General features: G+C 40.6%; 5 protein-coding genes across 6 annotated transcripts; 2 read left to right on the top strand and 3 right to left on the bottom strand.

The window, feature by feature from the left end:
• Positions 1–170: 170 nt before the first annotated feature.
• LOC103439613 (uncharacterized) lies at positions 171–3,296 on the top strand. The gene is made up of 4 exons (XM_008378179.4): positions 171–901; positions 1,280–1,511; positions 2,343–2,436; positions 2,803–3,296. Exons 1-4 carry the CDS (start codon positions 444–446, stop codon positions 3,078–3,080), a joined length of 1,062 nt encoding a protein of 353 aa, XP_008376401.1. The 5' UTR covers positions 171–443; the 3' UTR covers positions 3,081–3,296.
• Positions 3,297–3,745: 449 nt separating this feature from the next.
• Positions 3,746–6,776, bottom strand: LOC103439612 (uncharacterized). Its single transcript, XM_008378178.4, has 9 exons — positions 6,440–6,776; positions 6,290–6,348; positions 6,112–6,181; positions 5,395–5,428; positions 5,055–5,302; positions 4,904–4,967; positions 4,707–4,795; positions 4,371–4,610; positions 3,746–4,082 (listed from the first exon to the last, which is right to left on the bottom strand). The coding sequence occupies exons 1-9, from the start codon at positions 6,473–6,475 to the stop codon at positions 3,933–3,935; spliced, it is 990 nt and encodes a 329-aa protein (XP_008376400.1). The 5' UTR covers positions 6,476–6,776; the 3' UTR covers positions 3,746–3,932.
• An 816-nt stretch (positions 6,777–7,592) lies between these two features.
• LOC103410265 (splicing factor-like protein 1) lies at positions 7,593–12,926 on the bottom strand. 2 transcript variants are annotated; one of them, XM_029106075.2, is made up of 2 exons: positions 10,436–12,926; positions 7,593–9,661 (listed from the first exon to the last, which is right to left on the bottom strand). In XM_029106075.2, the coding sequence occupies exon 1, from the start codon at positions 12,834–12,836 to the stop codon at positions 10,452–10,454; it is 2,385 nt and encodes a 794-aa protein (XP_028961908.1). In that variant the 5' UTR covers positions 12,837–12,926; the 3' UTR covers positions 7,593–9,661; positions 10,436–10,451. The 2 variants fall into 2 exon arrangements, with proteins under 2 accessions (XP_028961908.1, XP_028961909.1); XM_029106076.2 differs by having other exon boundaries at positions 9,306–9,550.
• Positions 12,927–14,715: 1,789 nt separating this feature from the next.
• On the top strand, positions 14,716–17,974 carry LOC103439610 (disease resistance protein RPP8-like). Its single transcript, XM_008378176.4, has 2 exons — positions 14,716–17,560; positions 17,649–17,974. Exon 1 carries the CDS (start codon positions 14,893–14,895, stop codon positions 17,536–17,538), a length of 2,646 nt encoding a protein of 881 aa, XP_008376398.1. The 5' UTR covers positions 14,716–14,892; the 3' UTR covers positions 17,539–17,560; positions 17,649–17,974.
• Positions 17,975–21,731: 3,757 nt separating this feature from the next.
• On the bottom strand, positions 21,732–25,063 carry LOC103439609 (protein DYAD). Its single transcript, XM_008378175.4, has 8 exons — positions 24,927–25,063; positions 24,708–24,811; positions 23,862–24,583; positions 23,351–23,734; positions 23,133–23,247; positions 22,921–23,037; positions 22,183–22,824; positions 21,732–22,072 (listed from the first exon to the last, which is right to left on the bottom strand). The coding sequence occupies exons 1-8, from the start codon at positions 25,051–25,053 to the stop codon at positions 21,932–21,934; spliced, it is 2,352 nt and encodes a 783-aa protein (XP_008376397.2). The 5' UTR covers positions 25,054–25,063; the 3' UTR covers positions 21,732–21,931.
• Positions 25,064–26,496: the final 1,433 nt, after the last annotated feature.

Below are 26,496 nucleotides of genomic sequence, written 5' to 3'. Positions count from 1 at the left end.
CTGTTCACTGTCCCAATCAACCGGCCAAGATCATACATGTTATAAATAAAGTATTTTTATTTGGGTTAACGTTATGTACATAACAACAGAAAATAATGAATGATATACATCCAAGCAAAGGAATAAACTTTCGCCAAAAATAAAAGCAAACGAATAACCAACAGAAAGATAAGGGGAAGCCACCTCCCACAAGGAACCAAAACGTGGAGCCTTCTTTTGTTAACAAGAAGTTTGTGACGCCAATGAAACTCTGAACCATTTTATATACCTATCCACATCATGGCCTCGAGAATATCAACAGAACAGGAGTCAGAGGCAGACAAGCAAAGGAATCCACTGAATCCTGGCTCCTCCTAGGTTTACATAACGTAGAAGGAAGACAAAGATACACAGTCTGAGATCTAAAAAAGGAGTAAGAAAAAAAACCTAAAAGTTCTGTGTCAATGATGTTTGGTGGGAGAAGCATGGGCGGAGGAGGTGGAGGAGGAAGCATGTTTAAGGCTGTGAGTAGGGCAGCAGTCACCAGAACTATTGCTGGTGGTCCACCGATTCAAGAACCCCTATCTTCTTCTTCCAGTTCTGCTGCTGCTAATACCACCACCACAAATACTACCGCCACCTCCACTTCTAGGCACAACCAGAAGCCCAGTTCTTCCCACAACCTCTCTCTCTCCTCACCCACTTCTCCTTTTTCCTCATGCAATATTCCTCTGGCTTCCAATTGTGGGACATCCAGTTGGCCTTCTTCCCCTCGCTTTGATGATTTTGATTGGGTGACTGTGGATAATGGGGTTAGCAGTGAGGATGATGAGAGACTTTCACATGGGTTAATGGATGATTTTGTTCTTGGACCTGTTCCTTCCAAGCATGAAGTTCACAATGCTGTCTCTGCCCTTCATCAGTAAGCAACTCAATGCTCTTTGTCTCTGATAAATAAAACCCTTTCTGTCATTTTATTTTATGTATTTGTAGATGCGAGTTAGGCCAGTTAGTTAAAGAAGTCTTTATTGTCTGGTGCACTCGAATTCAAATTTTCCTGCCCATGCTTGTAAATTAGTTTAATTTATCATCGCATCATAAAAAAATTTATGCCGGCAGCGGCAGTTATGGGTCAGGTTTGTTGGCGAGGGCAGGCGTGCATGACCTATCGCATTCGACTTTAAATTCCTTCCTCGTAATTTAGATTAGTTTATCAACTTGTCAAATAAAAAAAATGATTAATTAGCTGCCTAGTGTTGTAGTTTAAACTAATCATGCCTTGTTTGATGAAATGGATTAGGGTTTTCAGTCCCTTCATCAGGGATAAGTTTGGTTCTAAGTCAGACAGAGATGTGGATGATCAAATTACAAGTCCTGCTGGGTTTGTGCACCCAGCACCTTCAGCTGGGTCAGAATTAGATTGGATGGAGCCTTCTGCCTATCTTTCTAATAATTCAAAAATGTTGCAGTCTCACGGTGTTGAGAGAGTTTATGATGCTTTCCATCTCTTGCAGACTGAGTCTTCTGTGCAGGTTCCTTTCTTTAATATCTTTCGTTTTTGTTTCTAATGTATTTCTGAATTTTGGTTTGAATATGTTCGGTATGTCTGTCGGAACTACAAGATAGAGAATGTACAAAGTAAAGTAGAAAATGGACACTAAGAATTTATGTGGTTTGGCAATTTATGCCCATGTCCACAAAACAAGGATCGATTTTCACTATATGAAAAAAGATGAGTACAACAAGAGTAGTCTTACCAAGCCAAAGACAAGGCTTGATGGATACAAGAAAGTATAACACACACTTTCTATCACTCTAAACTTCACTCACAATGTATAGTGGAACACTCTCACTCTCACTCTCACTTTTGGAGCAGAACTCTAGCTTTGGACTTGATCCTTTGCTACTCACTACTTTCTTGATTGGTTACATCACTACAACATCACACCCATATTTATAGGTGAGAGCTTGACATTCTACTAGTTTCTAGTTCCTTCTACAAACTAGAACTAGTTTCTAGTTTCTAGTATATTCTACAAACCTCTAACTTAGATAATTCTAGACTAGCCACAAAATTGTAGCTTCTAGATGTTTCCATTTACAACCAAGGAAGCTAGTACTTTCTAGCTTCTTCCACCAATTAATAACTTGCTAGAATTGTCTAGCATGCTCCAACCACCTCACTTGCTTACTAGAATAATCTAGAACATTCATCATGGGCTGGACCATATACCAACAGAATACTGCATGTAAACTTAAAGAATATTTCGACCCTTGATTGTGTTTGATATATTATTTTCACATTTTGTCTTGCAGAGGATGAAATTTTTAGAATTATGTCACAAGTGTATTTTCTTGTGCAGAGAATGGTGATGGCATTGTCATCTGATACAGCGGTTTGGGATGCTGTGATGAACAATGAGGTGGTGCGCGAGCTCCGCGAGTCTTTCTATGCAGGTTGGTGTGATATGAATTTCAGTAAGGAGTATCATTAATTGACTTTTGAGTTCTAATTATAACAGTCTAACATTACACTAGGATTTCACAAGTGTCATATTGTGTTCACGAGCGTCATTTGTTAATCGTAGAAGCCTCTTTTACGTGTTGTTTTCCTGGCGTTAGTTGCCTCTGTTTCTTGTGAATGTATGTTCATGCGTGTTTCAGTGATGAAATAAGGTGAAATTTATAGCTTAAGAGCAATAAGCTTGAAATTTATAGCTTGTAATAGTTGAGAGATGAAATACCTTGTCAATGCTCACAAGTTCGATGAACGCAGTCATGACTAATGCTGGTTTCGACATAAATTTTTCATCATATATGCAGATGAAGACAATAGCTCCGAGAGTTCACAAGAGAATTCTGATGATAACAACGATAAAGCTACAAACATTGTGAAGTGGATCTTTCAAAATACCATGGCAAAAGTCATGGAAGCAGTCGAGAAAATTACAAAGGTCATGGGCGGCTTCTTTCAACCTCCAAGCAGTGAAAACGCGAAAGCAGAAGCCAGCAATCGCTTTGAGGACAAGCTGAAAATATCGTTCATGCTCTCTGTTGTGGTCCTGTTGATAGTGGTGGTTACTCGAAGCCACAAGGCTTAACCCTAAATCCGACGACATCACGCTGTGTATCCCCATTGGATGACTTGCTGTTGAAGTTTTCCAATCCGCTGCATCGTTAGGCAGTTTATGTTTCAAACTATGCTTGTTAGGGTCTTCCAGTGCTGGTACATTTGCAGGTTGCCTGTAATATGGGGATTTATGGATATTACCTATGTTTTTTTTCTTTAATATTGTTAATTTACCTTCTTTTTTTTAGAGATTCTGTTAATTTTTCCATTGCCACCCCAGTCTCTTGGCAACAATTACAACCGAAAACACAGCTCGAATGGTCATTACCAAATGGTTGAGGTCCAACTATGCAATTTTCACTTGAAAGGCCAAGAACATCTGATCACTCTTTATCCAAGTTCAAATTCCCTACCCGGTAAAATTTTAGAATATCGCTTGAGAATTGTTATTCGCACTTCACAAATCTAATTGTGCACTCCAAACGTTCTATATTTAAAAAATATACTCTTATGATGAGTGCAAAACAACTGTGTAAGTTTATTTTACACTGCCGGTCTCAAGCCAAGATAAAGGAGGAGGAGAGGGCGTTAGGTTGTCGATAGCCGGCCCTCCATTTTCACGTTGAATCTCAATGATACTAAAGACTTTGTTGTTGTTGTTGTTGTAACCACATGGATTCAGTAAAAAAAAAATAGTTATCCTTGAAAGAGATGGATTCACTAAACAAAATTGCAAACATAAAACAGTTTAACCGCATTAGTAATTCTAGCATCATATTTACTCTCAAGATTTTCCTCTACATATCTACCATTTCAGCTTTCTCATGTGCATAATTCCCCCATTTACACCTCAATATGCACGATTTTGGTAACATCCCTGCATTCAATCGATGCTAATCACATTTAGGAGGGAATCCACATCAGGAGTTACAACAGCTCGCTGGCGCAGCTCTCCAAGAACGATGCATTTCTTCTCTGCAGTGTTGGCTACCACAACATCTTGAGCAGACATGCTATCTGAACCAGGTGAAACCTGCGTATCGTAAGCACATAAATGAACATTATGTTCTCATAATACTTGAATCTAGCTTGGACTCTGTAGGAGGTGAAATCTGATGACAAACTACTCTGTGCCGGACAGATGACACGAAATCATCATTCTATGGATTGTGAAACAGTAAGAGTAAGTGGTAAGTAAACCGAACGTTATTGAACTTGATAACGAAATGATTTAACATATATATAACCAGACAAAAATGATAAGAAGTTTCTATAATCCTGCTTTCTTTCAGTTTAAGGAAAGTTAATGGCTGTGACTTACATCATAGAGGGTATCTCCTAGCCTCAGCTTGATTGCTCCGCTCTTGTAAACCAGCATTTTACCCATAAATCCGGCTGGCAACTCTTCCAAACTACCTTCCTTCTTTGGAGCACCTGAGCTCTCCAGTGATTTTGAGCTTCCAACTTTCTCTTTGCCCTTTGCAGTAGCTGATGGCTTTGACGTCAATGGCAAAATGGAAGGAAGTTGAACGAATAACAACTTCGCTTTCACTTTTTCCTCCTGTCAAGCAAATTTTGCAACATCCCATCAAATATATCACTCTGTTTAGCGTTTAACATTGTTGCATCAGAAGTAAGTTACTAATCTAATACGCACCAGCAGCCCGAGTTTTGAAGCAGGATTTATCGTGCTCTCATCATACTCTTTTTCAGCATCCTCCCCAAATTCGTTAGCATTAAGGATTTCTAAAAGCAAAACAAAAGGTCTATGAATTACAAGACTGACTATAAACTAAAAGTGCCATCAAATTGCGCAAGGAAAACCCTCTGTTTTCCAGCTTTCAGAAAGAATACCTGGGTCTCCAGAGTTGGGTTGCCTGAGAGGGAGAGTAGTAGGATAGTATGTATTCTCATAATCCTGTAGAAGCACCAGAGACGCGTTTGTGAGAGAACAATACAGAGAGATAGAGTGACGTAGAGACAGATATATGGCGTATGCTCTAACCCAACATTCTCTATCATTTTTCTTGACAATCTGAAGTGGTTCTGCATCAATAGCATCTTCCATAGTTACATCCGTTTCAGCTTCCTTAGAGGCTGAAGGAAAAGTTGGGAGACTTTGCTCCTCATCAGAGCCTTTGAGAACTAAGCTGCCGCTTTTGCCACTATCGGCATCCTTTACAGCTCCGAATGTTCTGATAGAAGTTGAGGATGCATCCGCTCCTCCGGGACCAAATGCAACTTGCACTGAAGCTGCAGATTGAACAGCAAACATGAACGGAAAGCAAACCCAGGATAATCTAAAGAAAACAAGTAACGTGCAAGCAAAGTTAACGAGAAATTACATTTCTTTTCGAGTTTAGCCCCCCGTCTTCTCTCCTGTGAATGCAACAACAGAAATCAATCATCTGTGCAGCTAATGCTTATACAAAACTGATAGAAATAAATCATCTGCTCGTGTTCTTACACCAAGCCCTTAACCCTTTTCAAAACAGACACCATACGAAAGAGTAATTCCAGGTTATACACTTGAGAACCACATTTCAGCTGCACATAGCGGCAAAGCAGACAACGTGAATTATGTTTTGTTTCTAAACTACCTCTATACACGGGGACGGTGACTCAAACTTGAGAGTAAAGAGGATTCGAACTTAAGATGCAAAGAGGACGGGCGCAATTTTTTCGCTAATTTGCCGAACCCACATGTGCAATCCATCATATTTTCCGACAAATGAAAAATGTAATTTTGCAAGTCTAAACTCAAAACCGCAAACCCCAAAAGAGGAAATTTCCGCGTTATGGATTTGTCTAATTTAATACCATACCAAACACACCCTATGATCAAATTGTTAAGACTTCACCTAACTTTTCAAAAAAGCCAAAAGCGGCTTAATCTGTTTTTTTTTTAATTAAAAAAAACACGATAATTAGAAAGAAATAACAAATGAATAAATAATTCACATACAAAAAATAAGAAATTGTTAAAGCAAGAAAATGAAAGAAAAAAAAATACGGACTGCAATAAAGAGAGAAAACAAAGTTGAAAGATGAGAGAAATTTACTTTGTACTCACTTAGCAGAGTCTGGGCCCGACGAGTTTCTTGACCGTCATCGTCGTCGGCGTCGGCGTCGCTGCATCGATTCGCAGCTCAAAAATGTCAAATGAAAACTAATAATCTTATGAATTTTGACGGAAAACGAAATTAAAAGGGAATTGGAGGGTGAAAATATGAGAGTTACGGAGTGGGAACAGTTGGTTCGCGGTTCTTGCGAGGTTGGGCTTTGGGAATGAACCTACGCTGGAAAGAAGAAGAGCAAGAATTTCAGATCTGGATAGAGTTATGGTGAAATTGAACAAGAAATTTGATGAGAGAAAGAGCTGGATGTTACCTTTCTGCGACGGGCGGAGGGATCGTCGTTATCCATGGCTTTCTCGACGGAGAAGAAGAACGGAAAAAATGAAAATTGGGGAAAAAAAATTGCGGACAGCTGGTGTCGAACCGAGGTCGCTTGCGAGGAGGCTAGATGGAGCTTACAATGCTGCTATCTGGAAGAGTTTATAGGAGCCCTAAAATAATTATATATATCACGTTCCCAATGATTGGACAACCCAAGACACCTGTAGTAACAGGGTTTGCGACACCTGAATAGTTGTTTAATACATTAGCTTCTGAGGTAAACATCTCTACTCGAATTTAATAAAATTCTTACCTTTGAGAAAAAAAATTATCTTCGGTTTGGTTCTAATCCAAAATGGATAAGCATATTACGATCAGATGGTTTCAAATCCAACAAACATCCAATTAGATATGCGTATTAAGATTAGATGGTCTTAAGTTAGGCAAAAATCCAAATGGATATGCGTATCACGATTAGATGGTCTTAAATTCGATTGCACACTTCCAAAATAGATAATCATATCATGATCATCAAGTCTTAGGTTCAATTAACACCCAAATGAATAAGTGCATAAAATACTAGAATTCCCCAATTTCCCCCTGCACCGAATACTAATCGGAAATCTCTCACGCCATAAATTAGAATAGTTTTAGAATATCCCATGTAACAAAAATCGTCTCAATTCTCAAATGTTATGAAACCATATATACCAATGGTACTCGCATTGATTAAAATTCCAATTGCAAGTAGCTATTTGGTTTTAACGGCTGTATCGTTAACACATCGTGTCCAATCTCATTCGTCATCTCGATGAGAGCTTTCAAGTTTTTGCACATATCAATGAACTAGTTCTTGAACGGCCAGTCCAATACCATTCATGTTTTTAGATTTCAATTTTTGTGCTCGAGATAGAGGCATCCTACACTCAACACGAAACAAGGGAAGAACCGAACCCCGACCTCAAACAGAGCGTATACCGCTTCCGACTAACCGGTACTTCACGTACCGTTTCCTGCAAAACCTATCTACATTACCGATAGGAAGGCCTAAACATAGTATCAGTAAAAAATGGGAGGGCCAATTCAACAGAGCACGCAATGAAATAACAAAACGAGGTCCGAACGAACAAGTAAAAGCCACAAACTGTTGGAAACTGGTTAAAATTGCTGCAATTGTAAAATGTCTGCATACACAATCACAATTGGACTATTCAGTGACAGCACTAAACCAGCAACAAGAGAGAACACAGGTTCTTCTCCTCTTTCCCAAATCAAAGCTCAAACCTAGGACGATTTGAACTCGATATCTAGTGGCTTCATCCATGAGGATCCGTCAAACCTAGTAACACCAACCACTTTGAAGAAATTAGATAACGAAATACCTCTGTAAGTCGTAAAAAGTAAATGCTCACGATCCTCAGAACTTCTCTTGTGCTGCGAGTACATACTATATAGTGAAAGGAAAGGTTGCTACTACTACTACTGTGCTCACATTGAGCACAACTGAACTTCAATGCATAAATTAGCCTGAAAAATAACCAAGTCCGAGCTCATCTGCAGACAGGGTTAGTGATTCGCCGCTGACGGGAGATGTGGTCGCTACAACAAAATGGATTAGCAGTATCTCATACCAAATTACCAACAAAACAACTCTCAAAACAATGAAAGAATAAAACCACCTTCCCACTCTAACCAACAAACTAAGACTCCAGGCAAAAGTTGGGGACCAAAATTTCTGCATGCTGCTAGTTAGTTGAAATGTACCAAAAACCCGTTTGAAAAGGAACGATTGCTCACGGAAACTTCATCTCAGAGTTCCAAAAGCTATTGAAAAAACCAGGACTTTGGGGCAAAAATATAGTTTGTCAAATAAATAATATAAAAAGAAACATAAGAAGAATATAAAGTAAAGACGCAAAGAAAGAAGAAAGAGGGAGAAAAATGGAGATGCAACTACTCTCTTTACTTAAATCTGGAGGGCAAGCCTTGTATAGAAAAATCCTCAAAAGCGATAAAAAAAATTACCTAGCAATCGAAAAACACACAAATTAAAGGAAACCCTCATGCTTTAAACTGCTGAGTGAAAGAAATAATTAAGAATCTAAACCAACTATCGAAATAGAGTTATTTTCTCATCCAACGCCTGCAAATAGCCAATCATGTTCACGGGTTATAACGTTAGGCAATGGTCAACAACTCCCTCCAGCCCCAGTGCACCCTTGTATTCAAACTTAATACAAAATATACAATCCAACTTACGCCCAAATGCTCATCGAGATAGTTCAATAAGATTGTTTTTACAAACAGCTACTACCATCAACTATTCTATCCGCCAACATTCATCCCAAAACCAACACAATTTCATTTTTTCCTGAAACTCTCTTCTACTTGCAACAATTTGTACCATATTCGTACTCGCCCAAATGGACCACTTTCTACCTCAACAAATCATTGCAACACTTAAGACTTCATAATTTAGGTTATGACCAGGGGTTAGTTTTACTAAGATGCCAATACAAGTGTAAAACTTATGGAAGTAGCCAAATACACCACCAAAACTCTGGATATTCAAAAAAACAAGAGATAACCAATACATGAATGATTTCTTTTACCTGCCAATGGAAAACTAGAAAAGGACATCAATATCCCACTGTATTATACAGAAACGCAGATAAGCAAAAACATGACAACATTATCTTCCACCTACCAAGAATGCCTCGAGTTGCAAGGCATGATTACCTTTTTAAAATGGAATGATAACGCATCACTGAAGCAGCGTCAGAACCATGGCAGGCGGAAAAGCTTAGGGTCCTTAAGGTTAAAACTTGTTTACAATAAAAACTAGAAAGGCAAAACAGTTAGGCCAATCAACAAAACTAGTTATGCAACCCAATATAACATCACAAAACATTAGTACCAATTAGTGTACGTTCAGAAGAAATTTGAAAAAGGAGAAATTAGTAAATAGAATTTGTAGGAGAGATAAATAACAAGAAAAATAACAAAATTACGTCCAACATAAGCACCCAAAATAAAATGAATAATACTGGTTAAGATGACTTCTCCAACATGAAACGATCAACAGAAGTTCCAGCCCACGTCTCTGCAAAGGTCATAACATTACAGCAAGGTTAAAGATGTGAGTCCCAAACTTCAACAAAGTCATGGCAAGAGGTAAGAAATCAGTTCACAAGAGCTCCAAGAAACATCAGTCCTGTCAAAATTTTACATAATGGCAATGGAGAAGGGTCAAGTACTGCAAAACCAGATATAAATGACATATGCAGCACAATATAGAAAAATCAGATATGAGTGTCCCTCAAGCATAAGAATGAAAATTATATATGTAATCCTAGCCATGCAACTCTGAAGACCATCCCTGCACAAGCAGCTTTTTGGTTGATTCAATTAAACACAGAAATGCACAATCTTCTTCATTTCCATCCCGATGGGATGGAAAAGAAGGCTCGTGTTAGCTTCCATCACGCCTTAGTATAAACCAGTGCCATAATTCAAGAAAAAGAGAACCATAGAAAAAAAAAATGTACAAGAGCCATGATCGATATCCAGAACTTTCCTGGGGAATCACATACTTACAACAATGGTATGATCATCCGTTGCTGTAATCAACCTTCATATATACAAAAGACCAAGTGAAGTCCCGGTGTAAAATAAAAAATGGAAAATTATAAAGTAAATTAATAAACAGTACACATTATTCACCCACCCCAATAATAAGTGAGAAAGAGTGAGCAGGAGGGAGCAAGAGAGACTGAGTGAGTTAAAATCCTTGTAAGTAATGGACTCTATCGTTGAAGTGCTGGATATTTATTTGTATTTTGACACAGGTTAGTATTTTTGTATAAATGAAATACCCCGGCTATTTCAAATGGATAAAAAAATCCAAGCAACAGAACAACTAAACATCCAAAAATACCAAAACATAATTTGTATAACCAGGACTAAAGCAAAAATGTGCACTGCATACCTATCAGCTCGGATTATCATTTCATTTCTGCCATGAACTTCTCATACTCTGCATCTGCACCATAAGTTGTCTTTTCCGCAGAAGAAGCAGGAGGGGGAACCGGAGCACTCGTGGCCCATGGAACGTTACCAATGTTCTGAGATTGATCTGCAGTTGATCCAGGTACAGGGCCGGGGGGAGGTGGAGGCGGTGGAACTGCATTGTAGTAAGATGAGTAACCATATGAAGCAGCAGGATAAGTGTGTTGGCCGTTTGGTGGCATTGGTGCTGAGGAGCCACCATACAAATTAGTTTGTAGAGATTGGGTAGAGACATTGTGTTCAGATTGAACTCCTGGAGGGGGATAACTCTGTTGTGCTTCATTTGAAGTCATCGGTTGAGGTGGTGCACCAGGGGGAGGAGGGTATCGTGCACCATAAGGAGACATATGTTGACCCGGCATGGGAGGAGGATACATGGTTGAACCCGGGGGAGGTGGAGGCGGCGGAGCATAAGGAGCATAAGGAGGAGGAACAGGGGGTCCCCAAGGAACAGGAGCACCCGCATAGCTAGTAGGTGGTGCATTCCCAAGAGGACCACTGGGGGTAAACTGCTGGGATGGATAGGAAGCAACAGGCTGGGGAACGGGGTATGTGGGCATTGCCGATGCTGGGGGTCCAGCCGGCTGCGGAGGCTTGCCAGCAACTCTGACAGCAATGGTTCGCTGCTCTAGGCGATAACCATTCATGCTTGCAATTGCATTATTAGCCATCTGAACATCTCCATACTTCACAAAACCATAACCCTTACTCGCTCCGGTAACCCGGTCCCTGATAACTTTGGCCATCACAATATCACCAAACGCTGAAAACAATCGGATTAAACCATCGTCATCAAGGGTAGGCGGCAAGTATCCAATGTACAAGTTTGTCTCATCATAGTCCTTGACCGGTTTGACTCCAATTGATCCCAAGCCTGGATGTGATGATGCACTGCTAGTGCTGCTAGTACTGTTAGCCCAAGGAGGATTGCTTGATGTACTGTTGCCTGGGCCAAGTGCCAATGTAGCGGTCTGCTTAGTTGCGGATTCAGGAACTGTCCCCCCCAACTCAGCCAAGAAGTTCTGATACTCATCATCCATTTTCTTCCCAGTTGTACCCTTCACTGGGCAATCAATGGTTGGATGCCCACCATCACCACATATCTTACAAAGAACATCGCTCTTGAAGGTCGAAGTACGTGATGGACAAGCATACTGACGGTGCCCCGGCTCACCACACAACCTACAATACTCCTCATCCCTTATTGTCCCATTCAAAGCCGCAAGTTCCCTAAGTTGCTGCCTCTTATGCTCATTCAACACCTCATCAACAGGCTGCAAGAGTTTCTCCACCATCCCAGCCGCAGCATCAAGAGCGTCTTGTGTATCTGCCTCAACCAAAACATGCAAGTCCTCGTTCTCTGAAGGGTCGGGTTTCAAATCCCTCTTCTGTTGCGACCTGCCCTCTTTCACCGAACCTTTACCCCTAATGACAATTTTTGCACCAGTTTCTTTCTCCATCCTCTTCTGCGTATTACCCCTCGGCCCAATGATAAGTCCAATAAAATTGTATCCGGGATATTCCTTCATCGGTATGTAAAGCTTCTTATGAAGCTTGGGTGGCCTGTAATCAGCCGGGGGCTTAAATGCCGGGTTCCTCTTAATAATCTGAGCAATAATTTCCTGCCTCTCTTTGTTCAACCTTTCACGGGCACGGAACTCTCTCGTATTAATCCTAATTCCCATGTTATCATATATAGGTTCCGGCGAAGGAGACCTAGCCCCTTCGGGACGATCATCTAAGGGCAAACCCGAAGACAGCATTCGACTAATCTCAAGCAACCTACTATTCAAAGCTTGAATTTCTGGATCGAACTCAATACCTCCCATGAAATCCGGCAGCTGAATCGCCTTCGGCTCCTCATCCGCCCACCGCGACTTCCTCTTCCTCGTCCCACTGCCCGTCTCGCCACCACCACTCTGACTCTCCGACTCGGGCTGAGGATCCCACCGGCTGCGGCGGCGGCGCCTGCTGGTCGTCTCCTCCTCCCCGCCCGAGCCATCCCTTTCGTTGCCGCTATTGGTGTTGGTCAAGCCGTTTTCCGACAACAGCGGCTTCGTAATAGCAAGCTTCTTGCAGGCGTCGGTCGAAGTACCGTTCTCAGTAGCGATCTGGGGATTTGGGAAGGGGTTTTGAGCATCGGAAGCTAGGGTTTCAGTGTGCGGCGGTTGAGGCGGGCCATTCGAATCAGAGGCTAGGGTTTCCGCAGGAGGAGGGGGATTGAAATCGTAGGAGGGTAGGGTTTCGGAAGGAGGGGGATGAGGATCTAGGGATTCGATTGGAGGAGGAGGGTTAGGGTTTGATGGAAGAGCAGCCTCCATGGATTTGAGATTGGAGAAGCTTCGAGTGCCAGAGGGAGTCCAGAGAGAGATGTGTGTTTGCTTCCGAAGACGAAAATTTTTAGTTTGGTGAAATGAGAGCGGGACGACTCGTCTCTGAATATTTATAGGAGAATGGGCCCATAGCAAATGGTGGCAAAACTAACGACCTAGGCCCAGCCCAATACAACTAAGCAAATGCGAAATCGAGTTCCATCAAATCCATCCAATCCACCAATTCGGGTCTTTGATCAACGGCTAAAATTATTATAACTTTTAAAAATAGCCCTATTTTTAGCTGTTGGATCAAATTTCAAATGTCCGGATTAGTAGATTTGGTGGATTTAGTGGAAGGGATACAGAGAGGATCCCTTTCCTGTATTCCTAGAGAACTAAATAAATATTTATTTGAAAAATAAACTTTATATACACACCTATCCAATTAAAAGTTTAAAATCAAAATTATAAAATAACTAAATAATTTAAAAATTTTCATGTACAACACGAAATTGACAAACAAATGACTTTTAACTCAAGTAATTAAGAATCTTCGCTTATGAACTCGATATTGTATGTTCGAGTTCCTCGCTTTCAATATTGCTTAATAAATAGGATCGAAAATTTTCGCAGTAACACATTAGGTAAGCAAGAGAAATTCTTCTACAAGGGTGAGACCATGGATGGACTTAAGTGATGCAAAAATATAGTTAATGTCTTACTTTTGTTAGTATGCGTGGGCGAACACACACGCTGAACACCATAATTTAGAGGAACCATACTAAAGAATTCGTTGCAATTAAAAATTTGTCAAAGAAGGTTATAAAGTTACATTGTGACAATAAATCTGCAAGAAAGATAGCAGATAATCTAGTAAACATAATCGAACAAACCATGAAAGTTGATCGATATTTTGTCAAGGAAAATCTTGAAAGGAAGGTTGCGTATATATCGTTTGTGAATTCAGAGGAGCAGCTAGCTGATTTTTTTTCTCATAAAATATCTAGTAAAGTTTTTTAAGAATCAATTATCAAGTTGGGCATATACGATATTTATGTAAGCTCTACAAGAGCATCAAATTGGTACAAATAGAGTAGTATTTTTGTTTATATTTTCTTTGTTTGCCGCAGCCTGGCCAAAGGGCATCTTTTCCCTTTTGCTTCCTTTCTTTTTCCAATTTGCTTTTTGTCTTTCGGCTCCTTCAAAAGTCAAAAAGGACATACTACCTTATTTTTCTTTTCCTTTACAGATATGTTCTGACACACAAAGACAAGTCGTGACTTTTATTTTTCTGGAAAGGGATCACTTCCTCTTAATCCATCAAATTTGAAGATTCGGATTATTAAAATTTGATTTAACGACTACAAATAGAAGTATATTTTAAAAGCTTTAATAACTTTAACCGTTGATCAAATTTCAATGGTCCAAATTCTAAATTTGGTGGATTAGGACAAATGGATCCGGGAAGAATCCATTTCTTTATGCTTTTTTGATTTATTAACCTGGTGGTTTAACTATAGCACTCTTCTAGTGGTTTGGCCTGGCACCCTTCTGGTGGTCTCGGCCTAACACTGTATGCCTATTGCTTTTGCCTATCACTGCATGCCTAACACTTTGAATATGGCATGTTATGGAAGGGTTCAAAAATATTATAATAATTTATTAGCTTGACCGGCAAGTCAAATGGTCGGTATATGCTTGCTGGTTTCCCCATCTAGTTATTTGAAGACGAAGACCCCATTTAACTTAATCTCCTTGGCCTTCCTTGTGTGGTAACTGGGGTAGAGGTGCATGATTTGAGTTTGTGTTACGATGTTGACGAAAGGTAGAAGAAGACTTGTGGACGCCATTTAGGTCTTCATCTCCGCGTCGCCAATAGTTTGGTTTGTTGACAGTGACAGACACCACACCAAGTTTCCCCTAAGCTTCGTAGAAAATACTAAACATTGTCCTGCCTTGCAACCAAGAATGTTAAGAGCTTAAAAGGAAAATGGGTTGAAGCCAAACCATCCCAACAAGCTGCAATTCTTATTAGCTTCTCTGGTTTTCTGCCGAACGTAACATGGCAGAAGCTGTTGTTATTTTTGTTCTGGGGAGGGTTGCTGATGTACTTGCTGAAATCCAACTTCCCAAGGATGTTCGCCCGGAAATCCTGCGGCTGAGAGATGAGCTGAAGCGGATGCAGTGCTTTTTAAAAGATGCAGATGCAAAGCAAGAAGACGATCTGCAGGTGCGCAATTGGGTTTCTGATGTCAGAAATCTTGCTTATGATGCTGAAGACCTCATTGACACATACATCCTCAAAGTTTCATCCTACAAGTTCAAGAAATGGAACTTTGTTAAGAGATATGTTTCCACTCTCAAGGCCCGTTCCAAGATTGGGAAAGACCTTGTATTTCTCCGCACAAGAATCTCTGACGTTTCCATCAGCCACGAGGCATACAACATAAGAAGTATTGGTGAAGGAACAAGTCATGCCAATGAAGGACTACTGAAGCTGCGGCGATCAACTCCTCGTGGCCAGGATAAGGATATTGTTGGTCTGGAGGAAGATATAGCAACTCTGGTTGCACGACTTGTCTCGGAGGATCAGTGGCGTGCAATTTCAATAGTAGGCATGGGTGGTATCGGTAAGACCACTTGTGCTAAGGAAGTCTATAATCATGCTGACATTCAAACTTGTTTCGATCGCCGTGCTTGGGTCTATGTATCCCAACAGTTCAGAACAAGAGACGTACTGCAGAGCATTATAAAACAAGTTTCAACAAGAACAAAAGACATGGCGAAGCTGGGAGAAGACGAGTTGGAAGAAATGCTCTATAAACTTTTGGAAGGGAGACGCTATCTGATTGTTTTAGATGATATATGGAGCACCAGCGCTTTTGACAGTCTTGCAAAGGTCTTCCCGAACAATCACAGTGGAAGTAAATTATTTCTAACAACTCGCAACAACAATGTCGCTTTGCATGCCGATACCCAGAGCCTTCCCCATGAACTGCGATTTCGTAGCAAAGAGGACAGTTGGAAGTTGTTATGCCGAAAAGCATTCACTGGAAGTATTGAGGGAATGTGTACTCCACAATTGGAGGAAATCGGAAAGGAAATTGTGGAGAAATGTGCTGGTCTACCGCTAGCCATCGTTGTGTTGGGGGGCATGCTTTCAAGGAAAAGAAGGCTGAGTGAATGGCAAAGGGTTCTGAACTCCATCAGCGCACTGTTAGCCCGTGGTCCGAATGCTGTATCGGCAATACTAGCTTTGAGCTATTATGACTTGCCTTATTACCTTAAATTTTGTTTTCTCTACTTGGGGTTATTTCCTGAGGACTACTTATTCTCTGCACGTAAACTTTTTCGGCTATGGATTGCAGAGGGCTTGATCCCATATTACGATGGAAGGATGGAGGAACTTGCAGAGGAATATCTGAATGAGCTGATTGATAGAAACATGGTTCAAGCAGCGAGGTTGAGTGCAAATGATAGGGTGAAACACTGCCGATTGCACGACTTAATGCGAGACCTCTGTATCTCAAAGGCTAAGTCAGTGGAATTTCTTTATATTCATTCGAATCTGAAGTGCAGTATCTTTCAGCCATTACAATGCTCTCACTCTCGAGCCCGTCATCATGCTGTCTACTCCGGCTATATTTCCTCCCTGGATGAGTCAACTCCAAACCTCCGATCACTCCTCTTCTTTAAGTTTGAACAAATTGGAAGTGAAATTTCGCTTTCTCATGTCTGCAGAAGTTTTAAACTCCTTAGAGTCCTGGAATTAGAAGATGTGAAGTCATGGGGAATTCCAAGAGCAATCGGAGAAATGATCCATTTGAAGTACTTGGGGTTAAGGCATTGCTCTATAGGCTCGCTTCCAGAAGAAATAGGATGGTTGTCCAACTTGCAGACTCTTGATATTCTTGAAAATGTCAAGATTATGAGGGTTCCTGATGTGTTGTGGAAGATGAAAAGCTTACGCCATCTCTACATGTATCTTCCTCCATTCACTGGCAAGTTGCGAATTGACACTCTCCAAGACCTCCAGACTTTGGCAGGCATAAATGTTGATAGTTTGAGAGGAATAAACTCTGCCAATTTAATCAGTCTTCGGAAGTTGAGCTTGACTGGAAGCATCATCACAACCAGTGCAGAGATTTTTGGTTCCTTAGCCAATCTTCCGAACCTCCACTCCTTGTCCTTAACGTCTATAGATACTTTGTTTCCAACACTCTCTGCACTTTCTTGTCTTCGCTCTGTCTTTAAGTTGCATCTGAGTGGAGGGATAAGAAAGCTACCTAACACACATGAATTCCCTCCAAATCTCAACCAGTTGATCTTGCATCAATCCCGTCTTGAAAACAATCCTTTGGAGATACTTGAGAAGCTGCCTTATCTATTTGTTCTTAGACTAAAACATTCTTCTTACCGTGGAAAAAAACTGAAATTTTCTGCCAACGGCTTTCCTCAACTCGAGTATCTAGAGCTTGAATTCTTGGATTCTTTGGAAGAGTTGGAAGTTGAAGAAAGTGCAACGCCGAAGCTGAGGAGTTTGCAAATCACCTACTGCAAAAAGTTATGGATGCTCCCTGAAGAAATTAAGTCATTAACTACTCTCCAAGAGTTGGTGTTCGAAGGGATGCCAAGAAGATTCATAGATAGGCTGCAAGGAGAAGACCGTCACAAAGTCCAGCATGTTCCCTCTATCATAAAGTCATAATCGTGCAATTTGTCTACACCAGGTTCATCTTCGTCATCTTTTATCTTTATGCAGAAGACTAATAACTTATGACTAGTGAACAAATTTTCTGACTTTTATTTTTTCATCAGGTTCAAAAAAGTTCTGCATAGGTTTCTCCCAGAAGAGCTTGGATCATGTGTTCCACTCGTTCTATGATTTGGGGCGGGGTGGGGGAGGGGTGACGCGGTGAGTGTACAACCAAAGATAAACTAGTGCAGACTGCGTCTGTCTGCAACAAGAAGCTGCAGGGGTCGAACGATGGTCACGTATAGCTTGCTTTAAGCTCAAGAAACATTCAAGATTGATTGTAATTCTAGCCATACTTAATTTCATTTTCTGATTTTTATTCAATTTGAATATCCATATATGCCTTGTATAATTCACATATCAAGATATCATAGTGTTTGTCAAGAAATTAGATGCCGATGAATTTTCCAATAATTTTATATGCTTATCAAAGTAGCCTCTTTTTTCTTAGAAAGATGTTGAAACTGTAACAAAAGAAAGATGGTGACAGTTTTCTAGAAAAGTTCACTGTATTATCTTGATGCCGTGTGAAACTATTTTTGTGGCCTTTCCGTGTCCTTTCGTTGCTCTTTCATTAGTTCATATTTTGATGTCGACAAAGAAGAAAGCAAGTTGACAGTGATAGACTACACCAAGCTTCCTCTAACCTTCCTGGAAAAAAAAACCTACACCTGCAATGCCATGACTTAATGGGAACTGGGTTGAAGCAAAATCATCCAAATAATTAGTTGTTGGTTTTTATCTTTGTTCTGATTTTCCTGTTGAACGTAACGCGGCAGAAGCTGCTGTTTGTTTCGTTTTAGAAAGGGTAGCTGATGTACTTGCTAAAATCGAACTTCCCAAGGATGTTCGCCCCCAAATGCAGCAGTTGAGATACAAGCTCAAGCTGATGCAGTGCTTCTTAAAAGATGCCGATGCAAAGATCTGCAGGTGCACAATTGGGTTTCTGATATCAGAAACGCTGCTTATGACGCTGAAGACCTCATCGACACATACATTCTCAAGATCGAGGCCTATAAGAGATGGGAATTTGTAAAGAGGTACGTGTTCATTCTCAAGGCGCTTACTCTCAAAGTGCGAATATATGATACAAGATCGACTGATTGAGATTTGGTGGGAATTCTTGTGGTAACGGTAGGTTTTGTATCTCGTCTCTCAGTTGATGTCATGAATCTTACTCTTAGTCTGGGCATTCCTAGAATTCAACAGACATTTGCCGTTGTTCCAGGTATTCGTAGACTAAACGGAGCTTGGTAATTTGTGTTTCTTAAGTTCCATCTTCTTTCTTCGAGTTCCTGCTGCATCAATTTGCTCCCTCTCCAATGGTTTTAATGCCATATGCTTCGCGGCTGATGGAAATATCAGAGATTCTTGTGCAGATAGCTGCAAGACCTCTCCAATGGTTTTAATTCCCACCAAATCTCAATCAGTCGATCTTGTATCATATATTCTTGTCTTAACAACAATCCTATGGAAAGAAACTGAAATTCTCTGCCAACGGTTTGCTCCAAGTCGAGCTTTTGGAGCTGGAATTATTGGAAAATTTGGAAGAGTTAGAAGTTGAAGAAAGTGCAATGCCAAATTTTAAAAGTCTGCATATCACCAACCATAAGTGGATACGGAAGCTGTTAGAAACTTAATTGGACTAAACTATCATTTAGTGAAGGAATGTGTTTGGTAACAATACAATCTGATGTAAGTTGCATACGTGGAAAAACTGCTTCCTATAAGCAAGGATACATGGATAACATACAGCAAATGATAACTGCTTATCCATTACTCGGTGAAAACTGCCGGTAACAGCAGGTAACTGATTTCCACGATAGATGGAAATTAGATGAGGCCTGTGTCTATATAATCCAATTCCCTGCTTGTGAAGAATTGTTCTGTGAATGAGGGTTCTATCACCTTTGGAACATAAGGTCTTAAACAAGTAGAAGAATTGCATTTCCAACCAAAAGCATGGCTACTTCAGGTATCGCACGTAGTTGAATATATGTAATCTGGGATACTTGTTAATATTATATACTCCTAGTTTTCCAACAGAAGCTCCATAAAGGGATGAAGTATGTAACTGCTCTCCAAGTGTTGGAGCTCCAAGGGATGTCAGGAAGATTCATAGATCGTCTGCGAGGACAATACCATCACAAAACCCATCATGTTCCCTCTATCATAAAGTCGTAATCATCCTGCAATTTGCCCGCACCAGGTTCATCTTCATCTTTCTGCAATGGACTAATCAGTACTGTAGTTTCTAACGTTTTCATTCTTCACCAGCTTCAATCAAATTCTGAATGTGTTCTGCACCCGTTTGTGCTGAAACAGTTTGGATCATGTGTTCCGCTCGCGTGTTAAGGCGAGGAGGGAAGATGAGGAAACATTCGACAAGAACAAACTTTGTACTGTACGTTCAGACTTGTTAAGGTCAATGTTCTGCTGTAGCAAAGCAATGTTACTTGATCATTTGATGCTTAGCTTAGTTTCCACTGTTCTTGTTGTGTCTAATATTTTCACCAAAAACGCTCACATCCAAACGAACTCTATGTTGAGAGAGCTTATCCTTTTGGACTCACTTCCAAAGTTCCAAGTTGCCAACTCAACTAGGCACTAGCCAGCCCTTACCCGGGAAAGTCTCTTGTTTCCTTTCCTTAATCTTAACACAATGACAAGATTGGTTGGGGTTAATTGCTTCTTAATTTCAATTAGTTTTAAATCATTTTCCCTCCTAATTCTCAATCACATAAATTGTAGGAGCTTAAGGATAGTATTTGGATTCAATAATAATACAACGCAATGTACTATTGTTTAAAAAAAAAACATAGGATCCTACCAGTAATAATATTGCAACACACAATACACCATCGCATTAACGAATTCTTAAAGTATGATCCGATAACGACCCGATTCATTTTCAATTAATAAAATTAAAATAATTACTATGGACCGCCAAGAATCACAACGATAAAAACTTCACCAATTTAATAAAAAGGCCATATATCATTGCCTTTATTACACACTAGCCTCTCCGCATGCACGTTTAATCACAGGCGCGTCCCTAAAGATGGCTTGTGTTAGTTGTTTCTTATTGTAATTGTCCAGATATATTTTTAATGTATTGTGCAAGGAAAATACATTTTCTTTATCATGCACATTCTAAAAACTTGCCATGAAAAAAATACGTAATCCGTGTTATTTGAGGTTTTCCTTTATTTCTCTATCAATGTGTTTTCTACATGTAAAACAAAAGCTATAAAGGTATGCTAATGAACTATTTATGTTGCCTTATTTAATATAGGTTTTTCTTTGTTCTACATGTCCTTCATTTTTTCATATTCTTTTTTCTCCATTTTGATTTTATTTGATTTATAAATACATTCAGTTCTCTTTTAATTGGCTATATAATGTGTGTGAGAGCCTTTATTAAATATGCGCGTAACGGACGTCTTACACATTTGTCACATTTAACATACGCCAAGAATAAAACTAAGAAAAATATTACTCTCTATCTTGATAGATTAAAAAACATGTATTAGCATGTCCTTACATATGATTCTGTTTTGAGGGTCTAATATGTCAATATTTGAAAGATACTCTTGTGCTCTCTTCAAAACGATAGGCAAGAGACAACAATATTGTTGGGAACCTTATCTTTTTGTTCGATCACATCTTCTCGGTATCTCCATTAGCTGTTAAAACTTAAAACCTTGTCTATTAGAAGCAACTTGTCCTAAAAAAGTAGGAACAACCACATTAAGCTAGAAAAATGATCATTTTTCTTTTTAAGTTTTTACCTATACATGCATAAAGCGTATGTAAAATTTCATGTTATATCTACAAAGGGTAAATCCCATCATTTCATGTTATATCTACAAAGAGTAAATCTCACCCTGCACGTTCACGTTTATCTCTCCTTGTGCCTTCTCCGTGTATTTATTTATTTAGTTTTCCAATACAGTTTTTTTGTTGAGTTATGATTATTTACCAGTTTATCTCTGCTATTTTGTTTATATTATTTTCAGCTAGTTGTAGATTTTTTTGTTTGAGGAGCTTTATAATCTTTTTTTTTTTTTTTTTGTGAAATCTTGAGACACCAAAATGCTAATAGCCACCTTTTGATTTTCGCACTTCGACAAAAACCACCACTATACGTGCCCAAAGCGGCAAATCAGCTATTTCCGCAAAAAACCAAATATTTTGGATTATAATGTAAAATCCCTAATAATCATGTATACCTAGATACAATTATTTCTATACCCGCCAATTTCATACAATTATAAAGTAGCCCTATAAAGTATATCCCATATATATTTAGCTCCTGCTGCAAGATTGATCCAACGGTCCAAAATCAACCCTCCAAAGAAGTGCCAGGAGTTCCCACAGCCAAAGCCATCAACCACTTCTGTTCCTTCCACGTGGAAGCAGGAGAGGCACACCAATCATCACCGTTTCTTGCATCTCCGTCGTCCTCCTCCTTCTCCTCCACCATCTGTGTATTCATTTCCATACAATTAAACGAAACAAAATGTGATTGATTAAATTTAATTACATAATTAAGACTGAGGAGATGATTAATTGAGAAGGTGGTGAGCGGCGTACACGTGGCAGATGGTGGTGGTGCATTCTGTTATAGGTGGTGACAGTCCCGGTAGCCTCACAGCTGGTTTGGGGGTTAGGGTTAGGGTTAGGGTTTGGTGCTGCAACTGCAGGGAGCTCGTTGAGGTTTAAGAGTAAGGTTTTACTGATGATGATGGTAGTGGAACTCTGAGTTTGCTGTGGGGCCAGGACAGGTGGAGGAGCGAAAATCGGAGGGGCAGAGGGTATTGTGGTCACATTGCACAATGTGGTGGTGGTCACTGGGCCCCGCTCAGCTACCGGCTTCACAGGTGGAGTGGTGGGGCTGATGAGGTGGCCGGGGGCGGAGGAGGTGGATGAGGGTGGGGTGGGAACCACAAAGGGGTCATGTGGTGGGGCCAGAACCTGAGAAGAAGGACTGGGAATATTGGTGGGGCTGCCCATGTCTGGCCAGAGAAAGCTACCTTGTGGTTTGCATATCCTGAACCCACTCCTCAGCCTATCTATTTTTGCCGCCTTGTCCTCCGCCGCCGCAGCCGCCGTGTCTCCGCCGCTTAGTTTATCTTCTTCTTTCTTCTCAGCGGCTGATGCTGTTTCAGATGGCGGTGGTGCTCCTGAAATTGTGACTGCACCTTCCTTCCTTAATTCAAACATCCTGATTTTCTCCTGCATTCACATTTAAACCTCCATAAATCAATGGATTACAATGCTATAAGCAATTAAGACAGACATATTTAAGGTGATTAGGGGGCAATTAATTACCTTAATTCCGGACAAAGATTGAGTAAACTCCACCATTTGTTCTTCTTTTTTGGTCACAAACTCCATCGTTTCTTCATCCATTTTAGCTATCTTCTTTTCTAGCTCTGCACAAGCCTCCTGCAAAATTAATAAACCCCATGAAACACTAATTAGGCAACTTAATCAAGATTAAGCAACCATAATAAAAAAATTAATCACGAACAAATTACAACCTTAATCTGGATTAACGAACCATCACGATCCAAGTCAACACCGGTCAAACAAGAATTTGAAGAGGTCGCCATAGCCAAACCGGCATTCCCTTGCTGCTTGGACTCCTCCATCTCCCTATAAAAATCCACAGAGAATATCACAAACAGTTTTAGCCAATAAATTAATCAGATTAATACCATGATTAACAGATTAAGATACTAAAAACGCGATTAACTACCTTCTAATCTTGTCAATTTCCTCACGGAGCTCCTTAATCTCTCTTGCACAAGTGGGGTCCTGGGTGGGGCTATCGCCGGGCTTCCACCCCGGCGGCGGGGTCCAGTAGGGATCTTGAACCCCAGCTTCCTTTCGGATGTGGACCAGATCAGCACTCTCCAGCCAATATTCCATGGCCCCATCAGCGTTGTGCCGCCGTCTAAACCTCTCGGCCCCGCCAGGCGCCACCTTGCCCGCCATGTGTTTGAGTAAATGATCCAGTAAACCCGTGTCCCCAATCAGCCTCCGAGCCTCCGCTCTCAGCGCCGGCCTCCGTATTGGGTTCCCAATCGCCGCCCCCTTCTCGTTCATCACCTTCAACATGTTCTCCTCCGCCAGCTTGTACCTGCAAAAATCCCAAAATAACCCACGTTTATCAAAACCAAAAATCTTACAAAAACAAATCGACCCAGTTAAATATAATTAACCTATTAATAAAAACCCAATTAATGATATGATTATCTTAATCTCACCTTCCTGCTGACCATCTTGCTACAGTGTGTTTAACTTTAGCCAATTTTCTGCTGCTGCGATCAGGAACTGCTACAATCTGGTTATTCTGCTTCGCACTTTTTGCTCTGGATTTTGATCGCTTCAGAGTCGGAGCTTTGATATTTCTCTTGTTATCAGGGCGCTTCCGCTTCCGATTCCGGAGGTTCATCTTCCATGGCAGAACAGGAGGAAGATGAGCTTCTTCCTCTGTCTCCTCGCCTTCTTCTTCGTCACCGTCCTCCAGCTCCATTACCTTCTTTTCCTTCTCTGAATCTTCAGAGCCAGAGCTCGGCGACGACTCGTGCCTGCGAAGGTAGCGAATCTGCCGCCGCTTGCCCCACTTCACCATTCCGGCAAATGCGAGCTCGGACGAACACGGGCCCTTCCTAGAAACCACGCTACTATCCATGGCTCCGCCGCCGCCACTGATTGCTGGGCTCGACGACGAGCATCTCGCGTGATTCTTCAACGGAGGTCGAATGGCCCAGAAACTCCAAATTTTGCTCTGATCAACCATCTCCTGAGGTGGGATTCTCCGGTAAAGTACCTCTGATGCCATATCCGGCGACATCACGTACTTCTCGTCGAGCGCCGGAATCTGCTTGGCATCTGGTTTTGGGTACCCATTTTCGTTGATGTGAGTGCGCAGAGAGTGAAGGCTCGGAAACCGCACTGCCACTTTAAACGCACCCTTCGCACTCACCTGTATACAAATCAAACAACCCCAAATCAAAACCCCAGAAAAATCTGAAAAAGATGAACGAGATTCAACAACAATGGCGAAAATTATCAGTGGGTTTTATGTGTATGAAAATATGAAATAGTACCATGACGATCCGTACGTCCTTGAGCTGCTCCGGTACGGTTCTTTCATGGAGCTTCGATTGGTCGATTTGGTAGAAACATCCGACTTTAATGTGCTCGATAGCATCTGCAAAATAACCAGATCAGAACATCAGAGAAAAAAAATGAAACGAAACGGAAATTATCAGGAAAAGAAGAAGGAAGACGAAGAGATGAAGAAGGTGTTTGATAAAAGTACGTACCGGGCGAAGAAGCTGGGGAGGAAGAAGGAGAAGCAGAAGCAGGGGAGGGCAGAGCATGTCTGGCAAAAAAAGTGCTTTTGCTTTCTGGCTTTTTTTGGACTTGCTTCTTCCCCAAGTACTTCCTCATCTTCTCTAAGAAAAACGATAAAAAGCTCACTCTTTTCACACTCCCATACAAATCACCACTCAGTTAAAATCCCCAGCTTCCACCAAAAACACACACACTATTCACCGCAGTAGACATATGTACTGCTATGGTATTGACCGTTTTACCCATACAACCGTCTAGAATTTACCGTTGGGTAAATTTGATTCTTCATTTGTTTTGTTTGTAATCTCATAATTACAGAGATCGCTGCGGACGCGTGGACGTCGTTTGGCTCTGCTGAGTTTTGCGTTCTGCTGCATGAAAGCGATAACCTCGCGCACGGCGGATTCTTCACGCGCGTTTGTCTTGGCGCGTGGGAGACCGGAGTAGCAGTGACTTTGGAATGAGGGGTTTTGATTGGGTGGGTACTGAGCTTTTAATGTGGGGCGTTGGATGTATTTTTAGTTTGTTGAAGTTGGGATTCTTAGGCCGTTGGATGTGGTCTGGGTGACGTTGGGTTTGGCGCGTTGGGGGGTTTGATGGGATGGAACTCATGGAAGTTGTTAGCGGGAGAGTAACGGAATGGGGAGAGAGAAAGAGCGAGGGAGGATTGTTCTTCAGTTGGTCTTCTCCCAGGGCTCAACACTGGATAGACGGTGGAAACCATCAAGCTAAAGTATGGTAAGAGCAGAGGAATTTTCGGTGAAGTGGTGAAATGCGTCGAGATTGGAAAGAATACCATAACATTTTAACATTTTATGTTGCAATGTCACATAGTAGACAATTATAAAATAGGGCCCTGCCACACTAAAATTTGTCACATGTCGAAGGTTCGTCCCTTTATATTAATAGACGCTAAAGTTTAACGTTCCTTCAAGCCAAGAACCAAAAAAAATAGTGACTAGCTTAACATGCGTCAAAATGATACAACTTAGTTTTTACATTGGAAATGGTGAATAAACGATAATAACATCATTTTTTAGAACGTTGGCACATGCACGAACAAAGCTTTTGTGGGACAAAATTGCTATATGTATATTTCTATCAATCGGCTTGATTTGTCTAACTTCGTTTCTTATATATGTTGTAGCATATAATAAGAAGTACAAAGTTTTTCTTCTTGTTCTTGAAATATAGTTTGAGAAAATTGTAGTAATGGTTCTTTAATTTTAATCTAATTGAAGCGTTAGCCTCTCAATAAAAATCCGTGACCGTTACTCCTTAACTTATCAAAATGTACAACTATGATTCTTTTCGTTAATTTCGTCAGAACTTTCGTTAAACTGGAACATGGTGGAATGACCATTATTTTGTTTTCCATATTTACTCCTTGATTTAGCCTCACGTGTGTGGCACATGACTCATTTTAACGATAGTTTTGAAGGATTTGACGAAAGAACCATAGATATACGTTTTGATGAGTTAGAGATAAATAATCATGAATTTTTTGATGAGGAGTCATTGCTTTAATTTAGTCAAAGT

Source organism: Malus domestica, chromosome 07, assembly GCF_042453785.1.
Source record: "Malus domestica chromosome 07, GDT2T_hap1".
Classification (NCBI taxonomy): domain Eukaryota; kingdom Viridiplantae; phylum Streptophyta; class Magnoliopsida; order Rosales; family Rosaceae; genus Malus; species Malus domestica.
The sequence above is the reverse complement of the archived record's forward strand: the minus strand, read 5'-3'. Positions and strand labels throughout refer to the sequence as shown.